The following is a 19,042-nucleotide window of genomic DNA, read 5'->3' as shown; positions in this document are numbered from 1 at the left end:
CCCGCCCCCTGGGCTCCTCCTCTAGCCCTCACCCTAACTTTAAGCGCCCAGCAGGAGGGCCAGAGCTGGAGTCACGTTCTCCCCTAGGCACCAGGAACCAAGCCACTTTTCAGGGTCCCTAGAGGGACCTAAGGGCCTGGATTGCAGAGGCCAGAGTATTGAAAGCAATGATCACGGGTTTCTAAACAACCTAAGCGATATATTCCTCCGCCGACTTCTCTCCTAGGGCCTGGGCGGCTGGTGTTCTCACCCGCCAGCAAGAGAGCAAACATGGGGAGTGCACCGTGAAGGGTGTTGCGCACGTGTTCTCTTGAGATTGGAAGCGGCTTTAAGGAATCTTCTAGACGTAATTTTTCTGTGATTGAAGCTGACTTGCAATTAACTTCAGGTAGCATATAGTTCGACTGTGGGCCTGTGAGTTTTTCCTACTTGCTTACATCCTACTTGCTTACATCCTCACCTCACCGCCCCCCCCCCGCCCCAGGCAGCTTTTATGGCCGAGTAAAAGGGCCAGCGCCCCCCCCCACCAGATATGTAAAGCTGAAGTTCTTAATGCTCACTCCAAAGATCAGTTTCAACCGTTTAAGCTATTTTTTGCCCTTGCAAGGGCAGAAGGAAAACCCTACGCAAGAAAAGGAGATCCCGATTAACCACCCTATACCCATGGCAGGGAGGAGTTCTAACCTCTACACACTGGATCTTCGAACCTTGCCACCTCACTCCCAACCCAATCTGTTATTTGGATTGGTGGCAGCGGGGTGGGAGGGCTAGAGAGGGAGTTGTGTTGACACAGGATGGAGGTGCAGATGAGAAAGAGGGCAGGAAGAAGCAAGACTGGAGGAAGATGGGCAGACGATGGGCGAGAATGAAGTGGAGATTTAGATGGGGTTTCATCGCAGGGCACCAACTATTCACCCTTCTGTGGAGAGGTGCGTCTGGCTGCTCCGTTACTTCCCCCCAAATAAAGCTAATGATGTAGTAATTTAGGAGGGGTGAGGGGCTGGGCGAAAGGAGGGAGGGGAGAGGATGGGGGAACGCGCGCCCCAAGAGCGAAAGCAAACAGCTAGCTCTAGAGGCGCTGCCGCAGTTCAGGTTTCCCAACAGGTTAGCTAGCCCAGGATCCACCCGGTATTTCGCGGGAAGGGGGGGTGAGATAGCTTGTGGAGGGGAGAGCCTTCCTGGAGGACAGAGGGAGGGAGAGAAAGAGAGATAGCGAGAGTGCGCGCGCAGAGCCTTTTGAAAGGACTTACACTTCCTAATGAATATTTATCCGCCGCTGCTACACGCTCCCGGCTTCTCTTACCTTTCCGCAGGTAAGATCCTCCCTGCTCCCCTACCCTGGGGCGGGGGGGGGGGGGAATGTCATCCCGACTCCCTAGACTCGGGTTTGGGTGGTCAATCTTTGGGCTGGCGGGGTGAGGTATGGGGTGTGGGATAGGGTGGCTTCGCCATGTGCGATGGACCCCGCACGATCAACAGAGTGTGGGGGCTACCTGTGTGGAATGAGAGAGGGAGAAAGCGAGAGAGAGAGAGAGAGAGAGAGAGAGAGAGAGAGAGAGAGAGAGAGATTGATTGTGCGCCCCCGAGCGCGCATCTGCTAGAGGCGCTCACTAAAGACATTTTCGGACTTTTCTCTCGGAAGCCCTGGATCTTTTGCCTTTGCCTTTCTTTGGATTTCCTTCCCCCTCCCCTTGGTCTCGTCTACCTTCTCCTCCATCCCCTTGGTTGCAGAACCGCTCATCTGCCCAGCTTTGTGCTGCTGGAACTCACCCCTCCAGGCAGGCTCTCGCATCTCTCACAAAGAGGATAAAGAGCTCTTTTTCCGCTGTAACCCCAATCCCGCGACCGCTGGTCAAGGGATCCCTCGACCCCTTTCCTGCAGGTCTACTCTTGAGATTCTGCCGCGCGCTCTGCCTCTTTCCCCCTCTTGGGGCGCAGAGGCTCATTGCAAGGAGATGAGAGATGAGAGTGACGGTCGATGACTGGGACTCCCAAGTACCGGGTTGAACTTCACAAGGGGTCTACTAACCAGGAACTGAAAGTCAGAACCGCCCCCCCCCCACCCATGGTAGGCCGCTAGTACCCCCCACCCCCGCCAACGCTAGCGGGAGGAGCACAGCGAACTCGGACCCGCCTAGGGGGAAAGAAGGAGGGGAAAGGGAAGGGGTCGGGGAGGAGTTGATTATTTATACAGAATTCTTTAAACAAACTTACCCAGCCACCTGTTGAGAATCAGTCTGGGGTCTGCCAGCTCCGGATCTGCTTTAGGTGGACACACAAAAACAAAAGCCAAGTTGGGAAAATAAATTTCTTTGGCCATGTTAGGCGAGGCAGGTTAGGCTCACAGCCCTGCGCTAGGGTTGCATGGTTGTAAGATCCAAGAGGGGACCTGCCTAAAAGACCCAGGACTCAGCGTCGGTTCCCAGTCCCACGCCTCCTCAGCTCAAAGGCCAAGGTACTGAGCCCGTGAACTCAGCGCTCAGAGCTCAGCACCCTCAGTTCAGCTTAAGTCGGGGCAGGCCTTCTAAGCCCTGCTCAGAAGTCAAGAGCAGCAGCGCCGCCGCTCCTCGCAGCCTTTCATGCTGCAACCGCTTCTTATTCTTGTGTCTCGGCCTCTCTGGGATCCCCCGGACAAAGCCCCCAGAACCCGGCCGCTCCCTTCCCGCTAAATCCCCTTCGGGGTCAGTGCGCTACCAGCACAGGGCCGCACGCCTCTCCCGCTAGCCGTGTGGCTCTTAAAGAGCCCCACACCCCTCCACCCCGCGCGCTCCGCCGACCCCCGTCACCCCTCCCCTCTCCTCCGGATCTAGCCCCCCACGCCGACGCCTGAGGTCCCTGCCGCCCCGACCCAATGCCCGCGGACTCAACCCCCCCCCCTTTCGCCTCCTCCCCTGAGCAGCCGGTGGAGTTGCGAACTGAATTCTACCCTCCGTTTTAGGTCTCCCTTCACTTCAAGAGCACCCACCCCTGCTTTTGCCCTATGAATGGGTCATGACCTGGGCACTACCTTTGCCCAGCTCAGAGATGATCAACGGATGTCTGCCGGGGCTTGGTTTAGGGGATCGTGGAATGGAAAGGGGGCTAGGCACGGCAGTGGGGCTGAAAGGAAGGAGGAAAGGGAGGAGGGGCCGGTCAGATAGACAGACTCTGCTACCCTAGACCCACGTTGGCCTCCAGCAGTTGTTGAAAGCTGGCCTTGAATGGGGTCCCGGGGTCAGCATCTCACCCTGCCCAGTGGATGCTGAGGAAGTGTTCTGAGCATACGGAGACTAGAGCGTTCAGAAGGTCCCGAGTGGAGAACTGAGAGTTCCCGGCTCCCAAACCTTGTTTAAAGATCCAAGAGCTAGGTGCACAAGAAAGGAGACCTTGAGTTCCAAATGTCCAGGGAAAAGGGCGACGGAGGAGAGAGGGGGCAGGGGAAAAGTCAATTCTTTTCTAGGAATGAAGTACAATTTCTAAAGATCTTATATTAACTAGTCAACCATGTCCCTTGGGCCAAGAAGAGAGGAAAAGGAGGAGATAGTGGCTGTCACCACACCCTTTCTTCCAGAATTTCCCCTCTTTTCTCCTCCAGGTTTGTATGGGCCCAGTCTGGCTCAAGGAGAGTGACCTTGCCTGGGGTACCTTCTTCAGGCCTCTCCAGGGCTAGTAACATGACTGAAAGGGGTACTCTGAAGGCAAGTGTGAACCTTCAAGTCGGGCTGTGATGCCTAGGTTTCATCAGTGGCGGCAGGTTACATCATTTCACTGTTGGGGCTCCGTGGAGGTGGCAGCAGTGCCGGTTTGGGGTTCTGAACCTGCCCACCCTTTCTCAAATACAGGTCCGGGGTTCTAGTTGTCAGAAGACGGGTAGGGAGAAGTGTGAGGCCTCTTGAGGAGGTGAGACCAAGGGAATCCGAGGAAGGGAGGTGGAAAGCAGACCCTCCCCTGTGTATCTGCCCTTCTGCCAGACCAACACTACTCCAGACGTGCCTTTAAGGAACTGGGGTGGCTAATTGATTTACAGCTGGCCCTGTGGGGCAAAATTTGTGGAATACACGGAGGAGCTCGATCCAAAAGCTGTAGAATCCTACTTCCCCAAACACATAACCACTGTATGGTGTCTAGCTCCTTTCTCCTAGGGCTAGATTACTATGCAGCCTGCTAGACTGGGTTTGTGCCCACCCTCCTGGGCCTGGCGGTGGGAGGTGTTCAGGTCCTAGACAGAGCCAAACCTCTCTTGTTTGAGGATGTGGGGGGTGAAAGGGCCTTTAGCGGGCGGCTGTGCGCGCTGCCGGCCTCAGAGGCCGCCTTTGAGCCGTCGGGGCGGCTTCATTAAGCGGCTCTAACAAGGCGTACAAATGCCGGGCCCAGCAGCTTTCTTGCAATGTTGGGGCCTTAGCAGGGCGCCAGGCTAATGAGGGTCACTCAAAGGGGCTGATCAAATATTCAAATTTCCCCTCGCGCCGGGAACTTTTATGCACAGGGAAAGTTGAGGCAACTGAGCTGTGTTTACTGTTCTGAGCGACAATTGCTTGAAGCCTGGGTCCCCGGAGGCTAAGGAAGGGAGGGAAACTGAGAGGAGGGAGCAGTTGTTGTTGTTGTTGTTCAAAGGAAAGTAATCGGGGGTCCTAGAAGAGCTTCGAGGCCTCCCCGCCCCGAGTACTGCGCTCCCCTGCGCCCTCCCTGGCGGCCTGCGCCAAGATCCTCCGTTTGCAGCTTGCGGGGAGGCCCAGACCACCCGCTACCCAGCAATCTGCGTCTTCCAACGTCCTACAGCCCGGAAGAGGCGTTGCCCCCCAGGACCAACCTTCCTGACCGTTTGGGTTGCCAGTTCCGGGTTGAGGAAGGGTGTAGTTGTCCCAGGACCTCTGCAGCGCGCTCACCCGCAGACCTGCGAAACCCTTGGCAAACCAAATAAGGAGGGAGTGGGGTTCCTGCAAAATCCCCTGATTAGATTGAGACTTTCTACAATTGTAGATAAGTGCCTGGCAGAGCACCACACAGCACTCCCCGATTCAAATGCCCCAGTCCCTGAACTCTGACTCCAAGATTCGATAGGCCAGGGTTGACGGTGATGGCAGTTTTCTCTGAGCAGGTGACCTCCGTGGGTACCGAAGCCGCAGATCCACCAAGTCCCAGATTCTTGAGTCTCAGAGACGAGAGAGAGAGAGAGAGAGAGAGAGAGAGAGAGAGAGAGAGAGAGAGAGAGAGAGAGGCCCTACAGGCTAATTCACCAAGGTCTTGCAGCTCTGAGAGTATTGGGGTGCAGGCGATTCTTAGCGTCCCGCCTACTCTGGAAGAGTCTTGAGGTCTTCCTAGATCTCCTATTACCCACTTCAGACTATCGAAGAAGGCAGCCTGGGTCCTTTGCACCAGTCGCTCTCCCGAGTTGCTCAGTGCATGGGAATTTGGAAAAACTCTAGAAGTCCACAGCACCCCCACTCACGCACCCACGCAAACGTTTTAGATCAAGACCCTGCGGATCACCAGAAGCACCGGGGACCATCCGCCCCGCCTCCCTGCCCAGCTCTCAGGACTCTCAACTTACCGGGTTTGGAAGCAGCACAGCGCTTCCGGCCTAAGCCGCAGAAACGCTGGCGGCGGAGTGGCCAGGAGGTGGGCTCAGAGGGCGGCGCAGAACCCACTTCTGCTCGCTCACAGGCCCTCCGACAGTCCCGGGCTGCTGCAGGCCCGGGCGGGGTAGGATCGCACTCAGAGCTGTTCGCCTTGCCTGTGCCCTCCTCTCGGCTAAGCGCTCGAAAGGCACGGCTGCCCCCGAACAGCCAAGCCCAATCGGCCCGCGAGCGACCAGGCTGTGGCTGGAGTGCAGGGCTGTTCCCAAGCAGAGTCTGCAATCTCTTTGCCTCAATTCTTCCTGAGTGGCAAGGGTTTTCGATTTCAGCTCTTTCGGCACAGCCCGCGGCACCTGCCCAGCCTCCCTCCAGGCCTGGGTTTCCCCCCCCACTCGGAGGCGGGGGTTGCGGGGATTGGGAGGGACTGGCCGGGTTCGCCCGCCCGCCTGGCGCCTGGGTCCCCGGCTCCGGGGGATGCAGTTTCGGGGTCACGAGCTGCTTTCAAAAAGTTGAACACAATATTCGGAAACCCACCCGTAGGAATTCTCCCCCCCACACACACGCGGCACAATACCCACTCCCCTCCCCCTTTTCATTCCTTCCTCCCCGCTTCCTCCTCCTACCCCTTCTCCCTCCCACCTTTCAGCCTATAATCCTTCCCCTACAAGAGAAAGGGGTCGGGAAGAAAAGACGAAGTGTCTGTTTTTGTGTCCCAACCTTTGGGCTCTTTCTGGGCTCGCAATGAGCGACCGCCCAGAGCCTCGCAGCTGAGCGGAAAAGGACTCCTGGTCCACAGGAAAATGTATGGAGAGAGAGATCGCCAAAGTGGAGTTCGACGGATCCCATCTTTTAGGGGAAGCGTTCTTCCACCCTAGTCAGTGAGTTTAGGTTCCCCCACCTGCCTCCAGCTAGACAGTTGTATAATCCCCTAGTCCAACCCAAGCACTCTGTGTTACCCTTAAACGGGCTTGCCCTTTAAAACCTGGCGCTGCTGGATCAAGGCCTAAGAAAGACCTGAGCTTGAGATTTAAGGCCTGCGACCATGTTAGCTCCAGGCTCCAGTTAGGTTCACGTTTAAATTCTCCCACAATCTCTTTTTCACTCCTCCCTCATTGAGATCTCCCGAGTGGTGAGTACCCGGCGCCGCGCCCCCAGATCTGCATCGGAATGTAGAAAAGATTTTTTTTAAAAAAAAGTTTTGAATTCCTCAATGATTTTTCTTCTGGAAAGGCAGCTTAGGATAATTATTTCAGCTTTATTGAGAGCAGATTAGTTGAAGTCTGGGCGCTGCGTTTCAATACGCGTTGTACATGGGCCGACAATGTGGGCTTTGTTGGCTACTGTGTGTGAATTCATTCAACATATACACTTTTTAACACCAAACCGAAGCCTGTCTAAATATACACAGTGCGTAGGGAAAGATGTCTCTGACCCAGACAAATCTGCGTAAATCACACTTCCCTAGTTACAGAAGCCTGACAAAGGGAGGCTGGCCTCAAGATGCAGATTACAACTTCCCACAAGCAACATACCTAAGAATAAATGCCCGTGGCTGGCTTGGGGGCTGTGGTCGCCCGCAGGCAAGGAAGGCCCTCTGGGTTCTTTGGTAGAGAGGCAGTCTGTTTCAGGGTTGTGATACTACCTTACCTATGGAGAAAATAGACTTTATTGTTTATTACCATAGTTATTTACACTATGAACAAACAAGGAACTTTCAGGCCTTGGGTGTTTCCCCAGGGTGCCCTCTACAGTCTCAGCATCTTTCCGAGGGTGCTGGGAAGGCTCAGTGGTTGTGCCCATGGATGTAGGAAAAGTAGGCATCCTCCAGAGTCCCCATGGTCCAGAGTCCCTAGGTTTCTGGGTTCTTGTTGCTGCTCTACAACTGTGGGAGGCAGCTGAAGTCTGGGGGTGGAGAAACAAACAATGGGGTTGCTTTTGGAGAAGGGGAAAGTGTAGTGTTGTTGCCACTGCTTTAAAATACACGGGGATGAAAAAATTCACTGATTCTTGTCTGGTCGCAAAGAGCTACGTAGTTTAGCATGGAAGGAAGTGGGATAAATGGAGTTCAGTGGTACTGGCCAGGGAAGCCCTCACAGGTCCCGGGTTCACCTCCCGGCTACAAAATGCTGTCTCCCAAACCTAAGCTCATCCAGCCGCTTCCTAGGGTGAGAGTGCAATAGGCCTCGCGATCTCCTCTCTTCGTTCTTCTTGACCACTGTTAGGGAGCAGGTTGACAAAAAGTGGTAACTGAGACACCGTGTACAAACCTGGCAGGGCCACCTGGTCCTTTGCCTCTCCACAGACAAGCAGCCTGGTGCTCCTGAGGCTGGGAGCCCTTTCCCTTCCTCGAAACACTCCCCGCAACTAATTGGTTGTCTCATTCCTTTTCGAATTTTTGGATCAACTTCTTTGAGCAGGAGGAAGGAGGGAGGGAGGGAGGGAGGGAGGGAGGGAGGGAGGGAGGGAGAGAGAGAGAGAGAGAGAGAGAGAGAGAGAGAGAGAGAGAGAGAGAGGATATTAAGAGTTGCAAAGATTTTTTTTAAATTCTGTTTCGCCTTCTTCTCCCTCCCCCCCCCCTCCGGCTAAGTGGTAAAACCGTCCTTACGTTCTCGGTATTGATTGGCAGGGCTGACAGTGATTGGCAGTGGTTGCCGTGGCAACGCCACAACGACACGCCGCAGACCAATAGAAAAGCGAAACAAAATGTTTCAATGCTGCACTCACTGTGGATTTAGGGGAGATATTATGAGGCTGTTGTCATTAGGGCGATTGCTGTGGAATCGCTGAATCTTGACTCGGCGGTGGTTGGCTCTCGCTCTCCTCTCGTTCTCCTCTCGCTCTCCTCTCTCTCCCTCTCCCTCTCTGCCTCGGGTTCTCTCTCTGCGCGCGCGCACCGGGCCGCTCTCCTTCCTCCCTCTCTATGTGGCTGCGCGGGTGTGTGTGTATGTGGATGTGTGTGGGGTGTGGGTGTCCCTTACGTCCTTCCTCCTCCCCCTCCTTCTCCTTCTGCTCCCCCCTCCTTTCCATCTCCTCCTCCCCCCTCTCCTCTCCCTCCTCTTGGTCCTCATTGCCCCTCTCCTCCTCTTCCTCCCCTCTCTCTTCCTCTCCCTGAATTTTCTCCTCTCCTCTCAGGTCAGTCCATGGTATTCCGCTCCCCCCTAGACCTCTATTCCTCCCACTTCTTGTTGCCAAACTTCGCCGATTCTCACCACTGCTCCCTACTTCTGGCGAGTAGCGGCGGCGGGAGCGGTGCGGGCAGCGGCGGCGGCGGCGCGGGAGGAGGCGGCGGCGGCGGGAACCGTGCGGGAGGCGGCGGTGCTGGCGGAGCAGGCGGCGGCGGCGGCGGCGGCTCCAGGGCCCCCCCGGAAGAGTTGTCCATGTTCCAGCTGCCCACCCTCAACTTCTCGCCGGAGCAGGTGGCCAGCGTCTGTGAGACGCTGGAGGAGACGGGCGACATCGAGCGGCTGGGCCGCTTCCTCTGGTCGCTGCCCGTGGCCCCTGGGGCGTGCGAGGCCATCAACAAACACGAGTCGATCCTGCGCGCGCGCGCCGTTGTTGCCTTCCACACCGGCAACTTCCGCGACCTGTACCACATCCTGGAGAACCACAAGTTCACCAAGGAGTCTCACGGCAAGCTACAAGCCATGTGGCTCGAGGCGCACTACCAGGAGGCCGAGAAGCTGCGCGGCCGCCCGCTCGGCCCGGTGGACAAGTACCGCGTGCGCAAGAAGTTCCCGCTGCCGCGCACCATCTGGGATGGCGAGCAGAAGACTCATTGCTTCAAGGAGCGGACTCGGAGCCTGCTGCGGGAGTGGTACCTGCAGGATCCCTACCCCAACCCCAGCAAGAAACGCGAACTGGCGCAGGCCACCGGCCTCACTCCCACACAAGTAGGCAACTGGTTTAAGAATCGGCGACAGCGCGACCGCGCCGCTGCGGCCAAGAACAGGTCAGTGGCGGGGATCGCGACTGGGCCACAGCCTCCGGGGCTGGGGAAGGGGAGACGGGTTGAAATGCAGGCTATCCGGGCATAGTAGGGGCTGCTGACCCAGAGCTGGAGGAGCCTGGTCTCTCTGGGTAGTTGGAGAAAGTTTTTGGTTGCCCCGGAACCGGGGAGGAGAGGGTTATAGGCTACTTTGCCCAAGAGGGGCTTTTCTCAGGGCCGGAACTGTCTGAGAGAGCTTCTAGTGTCCTCAACCCGTGGTGCGGGTCTTGGAAGCCCTAGTCCTCTGGCAGATTTTCTCAGCCCTGGCCCCAACTAGAAGGCTGGGAGGAAACCAAAACTCTGTTTGCTGTCTGATTATATCCATGCATGGCAAAAGAAGGGTTGGGAGCCTTAGAGATGTCCAGAAGCGTTCAAGAGGGGCAAGTGGACCAGGGTTTCTGCCACAAAGGGAAGAAGGCCCGTGGCCACCATCCAGCGAGTTTCCTTTCCGAACCCTGAACAGGAGAGGCAGACTGGGTGAGAAGAGGCCTAGTGTGTTTTAATTAATGTGTTCACACAAGTGTGTCCACTCCTGGTGTTCCTCAAGCATTAAATATCTCTATGTTCTCGGCTAAGGAGCGTCCATCACTTTGGTCCACTTAGTTGGGTAGCAAACGCCAGCAGGTGCAGCTCTGTTTCAAGCAAGTTGGTTACAAAGTCACAAAGTAGTTTTGGTTCTTGTGAATCCTTAAAGCTGGGTTGGGAGAAGTATGTAGAAAAAGGAGAGAGGCTAGAGAAATTGAGTCCAAGGGGAAGGGAAAAGAAGGGGGCGCGGTTGAGCGAACTCTCGTACAGAGCCTTGATCCGCTCCGCTTCAAAGGCACTAGGCCTGGGAAGGAGCAGGAGTCAGCTGCCGACAGTTGCTGGTGGCTGGAGTACCTGAAGTGTGTGTGTTTAGGTGGTTCAAGCCTGAAGCCACTTCCCTCTCACCTCTGCGTGTGGAGGCCACTTTTCGCCAGATGAGGGGAGCACCCAGGACCAGGGAAAGGCTTCCTTGTGGGGAGACACTAGGTTCAGGCAAAAGCTTTTTTGCCTGAAAAAGAGACAGTCTATCCTTCCCTCCTGCTTTCTCTTTCTTCCTTTTTCTTGCTTCTCTCTCTTACTCTCATCTTTTAACCCCCACCTTCCCTATTTTCTCATCCCCGGATCCTGCGCTCCCCGCGTAGGGACTCAGAAAGTAAAACGGTGGGTACTCTTGGGAGAACCCCACCACCACCTCCCGCAGCAATGGATTATGTTTGGGAAGGCCGTGGCAGGAGGCTGTATGGAATTTTTAGGTCTCCATGCAGTCGGCCCAGTTACTAGAGCCTCCGAGGTTGTGGAAGAAGAGAGAGGCTCTTTCCCCACTGTCTGCTGGTCCAGGGCTCATCGTCCCTTGCTGCCCGCTCAAGTCTCCTCAGGCGGCTGGCTTGGAGTTCAACCCCTGCTTTAAGGCCGTCCCTATCTGGAACACTTCCCTAAGCCAAAGGAACTGGCAGCCGGGACTTGAGTTAGGAAGACCCTGCCGCCGTACTCAGGGAGCAAGCAGCTGGGTGCCTGGAAGAACACAAAGCGCAGTCGGGGGCGGTGGCTAGGGGCACGCGACGCGGGAGGCCGCAGAGGTAGGGGGGTGCGGGCCCAGCCGGGCCAGTCTCCCCGCGGTGCCAGTGAGGGGAGCAGGGTGGCGGGCCATTGAGTCAGGGCGGGCTCCGCTCTCTCTTTCCCGCAGGCTCCAGCACCAGGCCATCGGACCGAGCGGCATGCGCTCGCTGACCGAGCCCGGCTGCCCCACGCACGGCTCGGCAGAGTCGCCGTCCACGGCGGCCAGCCCCACCACCAGTGTGTCCAGCCTGACGGAGCGTGCGGACACCGGCACTTCCATCCTCTCGGTAACCTCCAGCGACTCGGAATGTGATGTATGATAGCCAAGGCCGCCCTCCTCCTCCTTCCCCTCCTCCCCCTCCACCATCCCCCTCCTCCTCCTAGCCCGGCTCCTTTTCCTTCTGGTCCATCCCTAGAACAAACCGAAATCAGGACACGAGCTCGCGCGCGCGCGCGCGAGCACATACACACACACACACACACACACACGTCCATACACACTGCCACCCCAGCAAAAAATATATATAAAAAAAACAAGAAAAATAAATTAACCTCAAACCATCAACAACCCCCCCACACACACCTACCACCACGGCCACCCCAAAGGACCGCGACGCCAACAGACAGTCACAAACGCTGATCTTGCGGGCAGAAAACATAAAAGAGGTGACAATTGTATACTTTCCAGGACAAGCACGGTTTCTCCTTTTGGTTCCCACGGACCCGGCACCCCACCTGCATGACGATTTATTTGTATCTGGGAAAATATTCTCTCTAGTTTAAAGTGATTTAAGGAGTCGACCATACAAAAACCACCACCGCCGAGACAAGACGACAAAAACAGACAAAAAGAAAAAAAAATCTGACATCTCCGTTCTGAATTTGTTTTTTAAAAAGGAAAGAAAGAAAGAACGAAAGAAAGAAAAAGAAAAACTCCTCGAGAGAAATAGCAAATGTTTCTTCCTTCGGTTGCTCTTTCCTCCTTTAGCTCTTTCTCTTTCTCTCTCTCTGTTTTTAAGTCCAAGTATTGGTCAAACAAGATAGAATCTTTTGTTTTTTGTTCAGCAGACAATCATTTTCTTCGTAAGCACCTTTTTCTCTCCACTCTGTCACTGCCTGTGTGGGTACTGGTTATAAATGTGGAAAAAGAATAGTTATGACTGTAACAGATTTTTATTTTTATTTCAAAATTTTATATGAATTATGTATATCTTAATGATCGGTCATTTTCCCAGTTTGTAATATATGTGTAGCAATTGCTTGTATATGATACCTGCTTTTTTCCTCTCCCTCCTCTCTCCTCCTTCCTTCCCTGCTCACTCACCTCTTTCCTTTTGGGAGTTCCTCCTCCTACTCGAGGTTCCTGGTCGTTGACTTATCAGTCGAGGCTTGGCGAGGTGGCCAGGGTTAGGGTGAGAGAGGGACCCTCTCGGCAGCGCAAGCTGAGTGAGGCCGTAGTATTCTTATGCAAAAGCTGTTCAAGTTTTTCCTAGCCGCTTCGGAGGCCTCATTCACTCCCGTAGGGCGCTTTTACTGTTATCTTAACTGCGTGTTTATCTATATGTAAAAACTTTCTAAAGCAAATACAGTATTCTCCATTTTCTTATCACTCCCAGAGACTTGCGTTTGTGTCCGCCCAGGCCAGCAGTTCCCGGGTGCAGGGTGCAGCGGCCCAACCTCGCTCTTGCTCTCCGGCTCTGAGGCTGCCAGAGCCTGAGGGAAGGGATGTCAAAGCCGGATCTGAGATTTTTCTGGAAGTTGAGTCGAAAACTGAGAGCAAACACTTGTTTGGAAAGAGAGTCCAAGCAATATCCTGAGAGAAAGGCAGAGAGGGCCCAAGGGAAGGGGGCTGCGACTAGTTCTTCCCACGCCAAGGGGTCAGGGCCTGAACCTTCCCCAAGCGCTTTGCGCTGGGATTGCAGCATCCCGCGGCTCTTGTAGGTCGCCGGGATGTTTTGGTAGCCTTCTAGTTGTTGTTTTGCTTTCTTAAAAGGAAAAATACACAAGGTCCCCTAACCCAAGCATCCATCCTGAACGAAGCTGAAATTCTGTCTATTTCTTCTTCTTCTTCTTCCGTTTTTGGAGGAAGTTAAAATAGTTAACTATGGCGGGGGTAGGGAAGACAGGTGAAGGGAAGAAGGAAATAGTTTTCTGACTTTAGGGTCTAAAATCAGGATACTTTCCCTTTTGCCTTCACCGCCACCCTCGTCTGACTGGGTCGCTTGCCTTAAGTGTCTGAATCTACTTGAATTTTCTCATCTTGTCTTTTGGGATCACCTGGAGTCCCTTCAGCTTCTAAGGGATTTTGGTTGGGTTGCACGGTTAAATGAAAACCAGCAACAAAACAAAAACATCATCCCTCACTAGGCACGTTCCTCTGAGGGCTCTACACTTCCCTGGCCGGCTGTGGCTACACAGTTCTCAAGGATGGACGGATGGGCAGAAGCAGTTCTGCGGCTCTGGGCCAGGGCGGCCTGCGCTCGAGGAGAGGCCAAAGAGGTCATTTTGGAAAAACCTGCCTTCACTTCAAAGTTCAGTTTCCAAGCTGGGAGGATTAGGGAGAAAAGAGCCTGGAATTTCGCGCCCGCTTCCAAACTAATTTTGACTTCCGATTTCCTTTTGCCTTTATTCCCCGAAGCACGAAGCTCCGCGGGGGGAGGGGGTTTACGAGGGCCGGCTTGGGTAGAGGGGCAGACTGGCCCGAAGGTGCCCTAGGTGCAGAAGAGTGTATGCGCTTACAAGGGGCGGAGGGTTCCTTAGGGGGTCCCTTCTTAGAATCAGGGTATCCTGCCGGATCCCCAGTCGACATGGCACACAGTGTTAGAATCTCTGTGTGTGCCCACTACCCGTAGAAACAGTCCAGGGCAGCCAGAACTGCCAGAAGATTGGAAAGAGGCCATCTAAAACCCACCAGGCTTGGACTTCCAATCTGTTGTCTGCTCCTCACACATTTGACCCAGAACTTGGGCCTTTCAACCCAGGAGAAATGGCTGTTTCGGTGTAAACAACGTGAATGGAGCGCCAATGAACCACACCTGAGGGGTGGAAGGAGCGGGCGATCGCTGCTGATGAGTGACTCCCTCCGGGAGCAGACTAGACCCAGTGACATCAGGGGTAGGGGCTTTTCGTGTGAGGACAAAGGGGAAAACTTGAGAGTTACGCTTCTTTCTCTCACCATGGTCAGCAGATAAAGTAAGTTTGGGTCAACTCATGGCCTCTTCCTCCACTGGAGAAACAGTCCCTGGTCTCCACCAGCAAGCAGCCTTCACTTTGGAGGACCTGCATCCTGTTGGCTGTCACAAGCCTGTGGCCCCTGTCAATTGCTCCTATATTTCTATATAGGTCTGCCACAAATACCAATACTGTGTTCTTTGCATTTTCTGACTTTACCTACAGGTCTCCTGTGTGCTTGGTGTGAGTGGCACATGTGTGTGCTGTTCTGAAAGCTGGGCTCTTACAATTTCATCAAGTTCTGCATACAAAAGGATGTATGTGTGTGCTAGATATAAACGCACACATACTTCATTGGCATGTTCCGAGTGTGGATTTTCATGAATGCTGAATAGCTTAGGTATAATACTTCTGTACTGAATGAGCAGGGAGTGTCACAGTGGTTCCAGTACACCTGCAGGATGCTGTCAGCAGGGCTTTCTGTCCAGAAAACCAGTGTCCTTTATGTCAGTTCTTTTGTGGGCTTCTATGTTCACTCATTCTGGTTAGTCCATGACCCTGAGCGCCTCAGTTTCCATCCCTAAGAATCTTACACACACACACACACACACACACACACACACACACACACACACAGAGGCATGGGAACTCACAACAGATGCTAATGTGGGTTGGTTGCTTCCTCCACTCATTTTTTTCCCTTGATACATTAGTTATTACAGGGGATTTGACACTTACCCTTTAACACAGAGGGCAGAGGGAAAGGGGGCTCATCTCTGGTCAGATCTCTCTTTTACTCAGTGCCTGACCTTTCTCTTCCTAGCCCCCCGCTCTATGGCTAAAGCAGTCAAGGTACCATGGGACTTCTGGGGGCACAGCTGGATGGAAGAGCTGTGCTGGCACCCTCTTTGTACAAAAGCCAGCTCACCCCCCAACCTCCTGAAAGCAAAGCAAACTGTGCCTGGACCAGGGCAGTGAGGCCTCTGTGAACCTGTTGACCACAGGGCCCCTCTCTCTGGGCCACACAGCAGCTGGCTCCCCTTGGCATCAGAGGGTTGAGAACACTTCTCTGTATACTGTGCACTTCTTGCTTGCCCTTTCAGTGCATTTGGCTGGGAACTTTCCCCAATGCTAGGCCTCTCTATACCTAGGTGCTTGTTCGAGAGCAGTGATTGTCAGCCTGTGAGTCACTACCCCTAGGATTGCATATCAGGTATTTAAATTACAGTTCATAGCAGTAGTGAAATTGTGAAGTTGCAACAAAATAATTTTGTAGTTGGGTATCACTGCAATACAAGGAATTGTCTAAAAGGGTCACAGCATTAGGAAGGAAGAGAATCACTGCTCTAGGGTACACAGGGTGAGGAATAACATCCAATGTTCTTTCTCCTTGCATCCCTCAAAGAAAACAATGGTTATCTAGGATTTGCATCAGAAACCCCAACAGCTGATTGCACTGTGAAGCTGTGAATATCTGTATCAAAGACCCCACCGGTAGACTCTCCCTGCCAGAGGAAAGACAGGTCAATGTATTCCTTTTGGTTTGTTCATTTCTTAGCCCCCTTCCCTTCCTTATCCCATCCCAGAGCTCTTCCTATTTAGCTCCCCTTCTTGCCCTCTGAATCCTGCCAAATTAACTGCCCAGTGCCAGTGAAGTTGATTATCCCCGGTGAGATACACAACTGATTTAAAAGAAATGACCTGGAAGCTGCCCCGGTGCTAGGCAGGGATGCTGATCAATAGTGAAACTGGAGAGAGGCATGTGAACCTGTGGTAAGGCTGGGATTGGGGCTGGTGGGACCAGTGCCGCTCTCCACAACCCACTGCCAGTTTGTCATGAACACCCATGTACTTCATCGAAATTGGAATGGAACAGCTTGGCACATTCGGAACCCGATGCCTTGCAAGGATCACTAAACCTACAGCCTAGGATCAGGCCCGTGGAACATTGGGCACGCTCTAGCTCCCCCAGAGCAGAGGGTGCCTCAGACTTTTCTCCCCCTCCTTGTCTTCCATTGCCACCCAACCTTCCTGTACTGCCTTGTGTGGTTGTCACCTGGAGTACTGGCTGCCACCTTTATGGCTTTTCAAAGTCCTCCCTGGGCACTGAACACGAAGACCATTGAGCTGCAAGTCCTCAAGCATGGGCCACCCACTGCTGGGTCTTTTTTGGGGGTGGGGGCAGCTGAGCTAAACTGAGCCTTCTTGGTCCCAAGCAGCCGGCTGGGGTGGCTGTCTGGCCTAAGGGGGAGAGGGAGGAGGGTAGTAGTACACGCCCCGGCTCCAATTTCTCCGGTCAGCTGAGCACAACTTTCCATTCAAGTGTATTCATGCAGCTGCTGATTAGGCTCTCCAGTGTCAGGAAGGACTCTGCAGGAGGGGGTAGGCACCACCAGGCTAACAGAGGCTGCACCACACACACACACACACACGCACACACACACACACACACACACACACACCAATACAAATATACCCTAGCCACATGTTGTATGTACACCTTGCTCCCAGCCATGTCTTCATAAATACAGCTCAGCGCTCTCTCTGCTCTCTCTCTCTCTCTCTCTCTCTCTGCTCTCTCTCTCTCTCTCTCTCTCTCTCTCTCTCTCTCTCTCTCTCTCTCTCTCTCTCACACACACACACACACACGCCTGCCACCAGAACAATTTGCCAACACGTGGGTCTACCCAGCCAATCTTTCTGCTTTACCCCTTACAGAGTCTACACGGGTACTGAAAACACAAATGCAAGCATCCTCAATATCTCTCCTCCTTTCTGGTCCTCTCTCCAGGAAGCACATGCTCCAAACCTGCATGGATGCACACACAAACATGTCCAGTCTTCCAATCTTCCTCCCACAGAGCTATCCAGACTCACAATAGAATTGCACACATATGTAAAGTGTGACCAGCACCCACAGACTGGTAACACAGGTCTGTTCTATGTAGAGAACTGGGACTCACTAAAAGTTCCTACATGGGAGAAACTGCAGAAGAGTGTGAAGAACACAGCCGTGGTATAGTCACAAAGATGGAGGATATTCAAGGAAGCTTCAGACACCTGCTGACAAGAGGAGACAACTCAAAGACAGTACCTGAACACCTCAGTCACTTGCAGGTCTGGGCACCTCCAAGACCACCTCTCTCATCTTCATCCACTTCAAGAGATGCTCCCCCCCAAATAAACCCCATAGTATGTGGCTAGAGATTTAAAGGAGACAGCCAGTGTACTATAAACGCCATCAGCTGAACACACTTACTATTGAGAGTGGAACAGAACCCTTTGCTGTGAAGCTCCCTTCCCCCAAGTGCCTAGGTATGCTATTCTACAGAACCAGAAGGGACAGCAGAATGATGGACACACAGAGTGAAAAGAAAGAGAAAAGAGAGGTGACTTGAAACAAAAAGAGAGGAGTCAGACCCTGCCTGTAGCTCAAGCAGAGGCAGGAGGATTACAAGTTCAAGGCCAACTTGGCTAGAGAGTGACACTACCTCTAAGGAAAAAGAAAAAAGGAAAGAAAGAAGTGAGGAGAAAGGGGAGGAAGGAGAAGAGGAAGGGAAGAAAAGGAAGAGAGCACTTTAGAAAACTCTAGAAAAGCTAGCTGGACTCAGCAGGCATGGGCCAAAGCATCCGAGAGAAAATGTACAGCTGTGGTAAGGAGCAGGTTAACACTCCTGAGCGTACCCAAGGGACTGAGTACTTGTGCATGTGTGCGCCGCAGCCTGGAGCCCTAAAGTGCCCATTCCCCTTGGAGGGTAGTTGGAGTTCAGACACCCTCCTCCATCCCAAAGGCCCCACCCAAGAAAGCACCTGCTCTCCCTCCCTGCCTTAGGCAGCAGCCTCTTCACTGACTGAGCTCCCCAGACCCACTCTCTCTTGCACATGAGCACACTTGTGTGCACAGATGTCTCCCACAATGGGCAGTGACGTTCCACTCTTGCTGCACAGGGATAAGCAGCCCAACAACACCACCCAGAAACACGTTTGTGGCTCTCCACATTTTGCAAGCAAACCTGTACTTCCCTCTCATTGATATAAACGCTGTCTTTAAGAAAGAGGGGGCAGAGCTTAAACCCAAAAGGATTTTACCGAAGGTGTTGGCAAAAAGGAATTACGGACCAGTCCTGTACACATGTGCTTATTTCTCTTCTGGCTGTGTCCCCTAGGCAGCAGCCCCTGGCAGTCTGCAAGGAGAGAGCCCTCCCTGTGGGCAGATGGGTTTATCTGAGCACGGAGGAGCTGTAGAACAAACCACTGGCTGAGAACTTGCCTGAGGACTCACCTGGGTTTTCCTTTCTTGCCAGCACATTCTATATAAAGCCTTGGTGTCTAAAGAAACAAGTGAGGCATGGGGTCAGGGGTGAGTGCCCTGAGGCCTTCTAGATCCCCGGATATGAAGGGACTGTTTTGGATCTAGGAATCTACAAGAAAGGTAGGAGATGAGGGCTGGTGTGTGGGAGTCCCCTGAGACCCCGTGTGTTTTCAGTGCCCTGCCTGCTGCCTCCTGGCCTTCTCAGACCTCCTCCTAGCTAAGACTCAGACCCCCACCCCCTTCTCTGACCAGACTGCCTCTCTTCTTTTAGTCTGCTGGGGGGCACTGTGGTCCCACCCTGGTGGCTACAGACCTCTGCATCACGGGGTCTTTCTTCTTGCCCCCTGCAGCCTGGGCCGCCCCAGGCAACGATCAGCCTGAAGCCCTTCCAGGCCTATGCAGGCTTTGGTTTGTCGGATTTTGAGGTGAATATTTATC

The 19,042-nt window shown here is 53.7% G+C and overlaps 1 protein-coding gene across 1 annotated transcript; it reads left to right on the top strand.

The window, feature by feature from the left end:
* The first annotated feature begins 817 nt into the window (after positions 1-817).
* Positions 818-12,643, top strand: Six3 (SIX homeobox 3). The gene is made up of 3 exons (XM_057781239.1): positions 818-929; positions 8,688-9,504; positions 11,249-12,643. The coding sequence occupies exons 1-3, from the start codon at positions 845-847 to the stop codon at positions 11,439-11,441; spliced, it is 1,095 nt and encodes a 364-aa protein (XP_057637222.1). The 5' UTR covers positions 818-844; the 3' UTR covers positions 11,442-12,643.
* The last annotated feature ends 6,399 nt before the right edge of the window (positions 12,644-19,042 follow it).

The sequence above is a fragment of the Chionomys nivalis genome, chromosome 1, assembly GCF_950005125.1.
Source record: "Chionomys nivalis chromosome 1, mChiNiv1.1, whole genome shotgun sequence".
Taxonomy (NCBI): Eukaryota; Metazoa; Chordata; class Mammalia; order Rodentia; family Cricetidae; genus Chionomys; species Chionomys nivalis.
Note: the sequence above shows the minus strand (reverse complement) of the source record. Positions and strands in the feature narration are given on the sequence as shown.